The following is a 7,712-nucleotide window of genomic DNA, read 5'->3' as shown; positions in this document are numbered from 1 at the left end:
TCCAATGCAAGAAAATGAACAACAAATTCAAGAGCATGAAGAACAACAAATGGAAAATGATGAACAATAAGAAGAAATCTTGCAGGAACCTTTACAGTAGATTCAACCTAATAACACACCACCACAATTGGTTCGCAGATCTGCTAGGCCTGATAAGCCTGATAAGCCTTCACAAAGGTATCCTCCTTCAAAATATATTTTGTTGACAGATGACGATGAGCCTAATTGTTTTCAAGAAGTTTGTAAAGTTGAGCACAGTAAAGAATGGAAGAAAGCAATGGAAGAAGAAATGAACTCTTTGTAGGAAAATAAAACTTGGGAGTTGGTAAACCTCCCAAAAGGATGAAAGGCTCTACAAAACAAATTGGTCTATAAGATTAAGCATGAAGGCGACGAAAAGATGGAGAGGTATAAGCAAGGCTGGTGGTGAAAGGATTTGCCCAAAAAGAAGGTATTGACTTCACTGAAATTTTCTCACCTGTTATTAAAATGTCATCCACTAGAGTCATTCTTGGTCTAGTTACTGCTTTAGACCTAGAATGTGAACAATTAGCTATAAAAACTGCATTCCTTCATGGTGAATTGGAGGAAGAAGTTTATATGGAGCAACGAGAAGGCTTCATAGAAAAAGGCAAAGAAGACGTTGTTTGCATGTTGAAGAAGAGTTTCCATGGGTTGAAACAGACACCTCGATAATGGTACAAGAAATTTGATTCATTCATGTTGGAACATGTTTTTGAAAGGTTGGAAGCTAACCATTGTGTCTGTATCAAAAGGTATGATAAAGCAAAGTATATCATATTACTATTATATGTGGATGATATGTTGATTATTGGGCATGATAAGAATAAGTTCAATAGGTTGAAGAAAGATTTAGGTAGTAAATTTGTAATGAAAGATTTGGGACCATCACAACAAATATGGGGCATGCGGATTATGTGGGACAGGTAAAACAAAAGGTTATGGCTGTCACAAGAAAAATATATCAAGAAGGTGCTTGACAGGTTTAATATTAAGGATGCCAAGCCAGTTATTGCAGCCCACTTCAAGTTGAGTACTAAATTATGTCCTAGTGATGAAAAGGAGAAGGAAGAGATAACTAGGATCCACACATTGCATATTCAGTGGGAGTAGTGAGCAGGTTCCCTGCCAATTGGAAAGGAGTGAAATGGATTTTGAGGTAGCTCTAGGGTAGTAGTCCTTATTGTTTATGTTTTGGTCATAATGATACTATGCTTGAAGGATTTACAGATGCAGATATGGCTCGAGACATGGACACCAGAAAGACGTGGACACGAGAAAGTCCACTACAGGTTATTTGTTTACATTTGCAGGTGCAATAGTATCTTGGGTGTTAATGCTACGAAGAATAGTACCTCTCTCCACAATAGAAGCAGAGCTTGTAAAGAGATGTTCAGGATGCAACGATTCCTAGGAGAGATAGGAATAAAACAGAACGAGTATGTGCTATATTGTGATAGTCAAAGTGCCATTCACTTGGCGAAAAACCAATCACATTGACTTAAGGTACCATTAGATGCGTGATGTGTTGGAGGAAGAATAATTATCCTTGGAAAAGATCCATAAAGATAGGCACCTTGTTGATATGCTCACTAAGATTCTACCAAGAAATAGACATAAGTTATGTAGAGGCATGATAGGACTTGCTGTTACTTGATTCATGACTCTTATTTTGCTTCAAGTGGGAGAATGTTAAGTGTGAAGCCAAACTGTGGTACAATGTGCAACAGACCGCGCCAAATACCCTACACTTCGCCATCTGCCACACCTGCACCAAACCTACCACATGACCATTATCTTCTAGATTTCCATCTGAATCACATGCAAGATCCTAGATCCTCCTTCAACCTCTATAAATTTGTAATTTCTCTGGCCAAGGCATGGAAGCGAAGGCCAAGGCTTGTTGTGTAATGAAAAGTGATTTATCTTGATTTATCTCTGTTGTTATCAGAGATTCATTAATCTTGTTAGTTTGTCTCTTTAAATTATTGTCTGATATGTACTTTGAACTAACAACCGCTGTGTGCTCTGATCTAACAGATCACACACATAATCGCACACAACTCAGCAAAATCGTATAGATATTCACATATATTCGTACACAACACACAGCACCCTAGGGGCAAATGCCCCGGCATACCACAGCGTGGTTACGTAGTATAAATTTTTTTAAACAAACTAATGTTCAACCTAAAAAAATTTCTACGATTCAAAATTTTTTCAATGGACGGACTAAATATAGATGTCACTGCGCAAGCAGTGACGTAACAAACATAAATGTACAGACTACCAAAACCTGTTAATCATGTGCTTCATGTATAACTGACATTAATCATGTTAACCATGTGTTGCCGACATATGCCGTACGCCGACAATATGGGGTGAAAAGATGATTGATTTCAAATCAAAAATCGTTTCCTCGGTCAGAAGTTGGACCACGCGGTAGTTTTTGAATGTCTTATCATCATGGGAAAGCAATAAAAAACAAACAATTGCGTGCGAAATAGTGACGTCATCTTTCGGCGGCGTCGTTACCGCAACACGTAGATTGGCCAGTGACATTTTTCAGGAAACTTTATGAAAAACCATGTAGAGAAAATAGTTAATGGCATGCCTGTCTCGTGGATATTCTTTGCAGACTAAAGATGATGGCAAGTAAACGACGGAACTATGTACGTTAACCGCTTATCAGGGTTGTTTGTTATAAATATTTGAGGGAGTCGTCTAAGGAGGCGGAGGCGGAGGCGGAGGCGGAGGAGGAATGAGGCGGAGGAATTATCGGCAACTTTAAAAGTGGTCGGAATTTTAGTAAAAAGAATTTCAAAAATGGCCATGTTTGAAGAATTTCTATAACTTTATCAGCCTCCTTAGACTACGCGATACTTGAGTTCGTTTCATTGAGTTCTAACTAATATTTCCATTTGAAGACTAAAGAAGGCAAGTAAACGACGGAACTATGTACACAAATCGCTTATCTCTGTTGGTTGTTATAAGTATTTGAGTTCGCTTCATGGAGTTCTAAGTAATATTTCCATAGTGGTCGCTCTGCTTAATTCCAGAGCTCCTCTAGTTTCATCATGGTTGTCAAATCTGGCCATGGCTTATGCCACTCGATTCACTGCCCGCCTCGCTCGGCATCTGTTCTTACACTCGCAGCCTTCAAGAAAATATACAACCCCAATCTAGCTTCTCGTAAAACACTAGTATCGCCAAGAGTAGCTACAGTTGCATCGCCTCTCTTGCAGGGTGGATGCATAAGCACACAAGATGGGATGTTACAGAGCTTTAGGGAAGAGTTGGATCGGCCAGTTTTATACTCACAGTACACCAAAGAATTGGAGACAGCTACTGATGTTCATGTACAGTTAGCACATATGTGGAATGATATACAAGGATCCCACCATTGGAATGGGCTGTTGGATCCAGTGAATCCCCTTCTCTTATCAGAGATTATCAGATATGGGGCATTTGTGCTGGCCACTTATGAAGCTTTTGATGGGGAGCCTCAGTCTAAGTATTACGGGAGCTGCAAATATGGTCGGAAGAGTTTGTTTCCTCAATTGGGTATGAAGAATTCCGGTTATGAAGTTACGAAGTATATTTACGTGGCCACACCGGACATTGACATGCCTGATTTCTTGAAGAATGAGTTAAAAAGTGGAGGCGGATATAGCTGGATTGGTTATGTTGCGGTGTCAAGCGATAAAGCAGAGATTAAGCGACTAGGTCGCAGGGACATTGTGGTGGCGTTGAGAGGTACTGCCACATACATGGAATGGCTTGCGAATTTGATGCATTCACTAACTCCTCCTCGTTTCAATCCATTCGATCCTCGTGAGGATGTAAAGGTCGAGATGGGTTTTCTGTCCCTCTACACTTCGCACAATTCCAGGTGCAGGTTTAATAATGGCAGCGCCAGAGAGCAGCTTTTGTCCGAGATTGCAAAACTCATACACAAATACAGAGGAGAGGAACTTAGCATAACGATAACTGGACACAGCATGGGCAGTGCAATGTCTATGCTATGTGCTTACGACATCGCGGAGCTTGAAATAAACCGTGTGGATTATGAATCTTGCTCCAGAATACCAATAACGGTATATTCATTTGGAGGTCCCCGTGTGGGAAACGTCGCCTTCAAAGATCGGTGTGATGAACTAGGCCTCAGAATACTTCGAATCGTCAACGTTCACGATGTGGTGACAAAGGTTCCCGGTGTAATATTTAATGAGAATTGTCGCCTCCGGCGAACAGTGATTGATAGAGTTCCATGGACTTATTCTCACGCAGGTGTTGAGCTGGCGCTGGATCACAACCTGTATAAGCAATTCTTCCAAGGAAAAATTCATCATCCGTCCTCCGTTCATGACCTGGCTACATATTTGCGGCTTTTGACGTGCCACAACGGTCCATCGAGCAGTCATGATCTCCATTGGCATGATTGGCGTAACCATGACTACCAATTGCAGGACGACGGTAACTGCGATTGGCGGTCTTCGTTGATAAGACACCTACGACGTTTCTTCGAGAAACACCTAGACATCAATATAGATGCCATATGGGCCATTCTTTCTTCATCTCTGTGAGAGCCTCAAAATCCAAAACTTTTGGAGAAAATAAGAATCCAAAACTTTTTGGAGAAAATAAGACAGATATGTACAGATTGCTTTAATCTTCGTGACTTTAATCTTCGTGGCTAACTCTTTAAGAAAATTTAATTTGTGTGATGGCTAAAAATTTAGTGGTATGTGAGGCATGTTAGGTTTGAGAAAATTAGAACAAACCTGAAATCTTGTATTTACTGGGAAGACAGGTAAGATATATGGGATTAAGAGTTATACAAATTTGCAATCAGCATGGGAACTTGAATGAGGGTGTTGGAAGTCTACATATTTCATGAATCGTCATTTCAAAATAATGAAACGTTTATTATAATGCGGGTTATTGTTTGAGTTTTTTCCTTGTAATATTACGATTTTAGTTAACACTACCATTATAAAATTTGGTGTTGTAATTTATATGATATATATAGTTACTCTTACCATATATTTAAGTCTTAGGATGGTCAACCCTTTTTCTTAAAATCAATCCAAAATAGTTTCAACCTTTGCCTTCAAAATTATATAAATAAAATAAATAATAATATTTATTTATATAGTTTAATTATCTCGAAATAGGATTTGAAAGTACACTAATTTAGTTTAACGTGTCTTACATAAATAGATTCATTTTGGTAAGCATGGAAGAAGAAATCCTTTAGCAAAGGAAATGGAGGAATAACTTTTTAAGAAAATGTTTAATAAATTTTGTAGCAAAGTAACTAGAGGAATAATTTTTATATAGTAGTTTACAATTTTTACATTCAAAATTATATAAATAAAATAAATAATAATATTTATTTATATAGTTTAATTATCTGGAAATAGGATATGAAAATACATTGGGTTGAGTTTAACGTTTCTTACATGAATGGATTCATTTTGGTAAGCATGGAAGTAGAAATCCTTTAGCAAAGGAAATGGAGGAATAACTTTTTAAGAAAATGTTTAATAAATTTTGTAGCAAAGGAACTAGATGAATAACTTTTATATAAAAGGAAATGTTTCTTTTGCCACTGAGCTTCATAAGATAAGATAGATCTCCTCAATAGATATATTTAGATTAAACTTTTTCGTGTTTAAAATAAGAGGATTTATATTACAATTCGTTATTTTAGATTTATCAACTCTATGTTTTATAGGAAAAACAATATAGATAAGAATTTTCCTCATGATACACTATAACAATATATTCATAGTGTAAGGAATGAAGGTAATATCTTCTTATTAGGGAAATTTAATGGTAGAAATATAACTAGCCATGCTATTCTTCTACGCAATGATTCAAACCCTAGTCCTCTTTGGCTAGATGAGGACCCTCATTTAGCTAGTAAATTTGAAAGAAGCTTTGAAGACCTCCCTAAGAGCTTATTCGTTACCAAGTTAATGAAAATTTCTGTTCTCAAGATCTTATAATTTGCAATGGTCCAAAAAAGTGGCCTCAATCCAACTACATGATTTATATTCATGAGATTGACAACAATATCATGGATCATGTGATATCCCATATCCCTATAGCAATCCAAACCATAAATTCTGACCTCCTTAATGAATGAGCGTGAATCTTAACATGGACCTTTAACCTTAACTCTAAACTTTGAGATGCACAATAAACACTTGCAAGAGTATTGTGAGGTTCAAAGGCACTTTGTTTTTGATAGGAGAGAAATGGATCTCTTCATAAAGGATTGAAATAGGGATTTACACCTATTAACTTATAAGGATAACAATAAAATCCTCTATCATATTTTTACTACAATCATCCCTACTACCATTATCAAGTTCTCTACAGAGGTGTTATAAAAAAAGACAATACCACTACCAACCCCCACTATGATAATGATTTTAACATTTCAAGAAAAGATATTATGGATGCTCCTAATAAAATCTTAAAACACGATAAGATAAATATGCACAAATCTCTTTTAGAAGGATGAAAAAATATTATATAAATATAAACCGAGAGAAGACATTGCATAATTCAAAGTGTGATATTATAATGTTTTGGAGGAAAATCTTGATTGATGATAAATAATATTATTCCCTTGAAAAATTGGAATATTTCTCATCAAAACCTTTATGAATCCCCTACCTCCATGGACACCATTTTGAATGTCCATACACATGATGATAACTTTTCTTTGTAATACATTTAGTTTGGAGAAAAAACTCCCTAAAGGGAAAGGCTACAAAGTTGAAATTTTAAAAATGGAAGGGTCTACCCTCATTTCTCACATACAAAAGCTCTTCAATTTGGTAGTGAAGCTAGCTTCCCTAAATATTGGCAACATAGCCTTATTGTGAATATCTTTAAAAGTGGAAATAAGAACACTGCATCTAATTGTAGCATCATTATGATTAGCCACATCTTATCCAAGCTATATGGACTTATTTTGGAAAATAAAATTATCATTTAGCTTGAAATACATCGTAAAAGAGCTAAAGGTGAAGCTTGGTTTAAGAGACATCATTTAGTGGTGAAACATATTATTACAATAATAAATTTGGTCCCTTCTATTGTCTTGTTGACTTTAGAAAATATTTTCACCCAATTCTCAGGAAAAAGCTATGGAAAATGGAAAATTACATATTGGTTCCTGTTGAGATGAGGATTGTTGTGACAAGGTTGTATGATAATGTTATTTCCAAGCTTAGGATCACTGAGAGTAGCTTGGAAGAAATTAATTGTATTATCAGAAATTAAGCAAAGGTGTCACTAATATATTGTCTCTTTTGGCATATGTATTCATAAGCAAGAAAGATGTTTGAATGATGTTTGGAGGAGATATATTGTATCAATCCCACTCTTATTGGTATAATCATACCTAAATTATCCTTTATGCTAAGTACATTTCTCGTTTGCCAAAGATACATTACAATCTTGGAAAGCAATGAAGAAGCATTAATGATTTATGCTCCAAGGTGGGTATGACTACTAATATTGATAAAACTAAAGTCATGAAATTAAATCAAAGGAGATCACCTATGGTACTTTCATTTTTAACAACTACTTCAAAGAACTACCCTCATACAAATATCTACAAAACAACATCCACCATAACCTCAATTATAATGATAACACTGAGAAAATAA

At 36.2% G+C, this 7,712-nt stretch overlaps 1 protein-coding gene across 1 annotated transcript; it reads left to right on the top strand.

Moving 5' to 3' along the window:
* Positions 1-3,098: 3,098 nt before the first annotated feature.
* Positions 3,099-4,607, top strand: LOC149155246 (phospholipase A1 EG1, chloroplastic/mitochondrial-like). The gene has a single exon (XM_089444368.1). It carries the CDS (start codon positions 3,099-3,101, stop codon positions 4,605-4,607), a length of 1,509 nt encoding a protein of 502 aa, XP_089300494.1.
* Positions 4,608-7,712: the final 3,105 nt, after the last annotated feature.

This window comes from Pinus tabuliformis, chromosome 9 (genome assembly GCF_031772625.1).
Source record: "Pinus tabuliformis cultivar Carrire ecotype Pingquan chromosome 9, CPIR1, whole genome shotgun sequence".
Classification (NCBI taxonomy): Eukaryota; Viridiplantae; Streptophyta; class Pinopsida; order Pinales; family Pinaceae; genus Pinus; species Pinus tabuliformis.
This window is presented reverse-complemented; position numbering and strand designations above follow the sequence as displayed.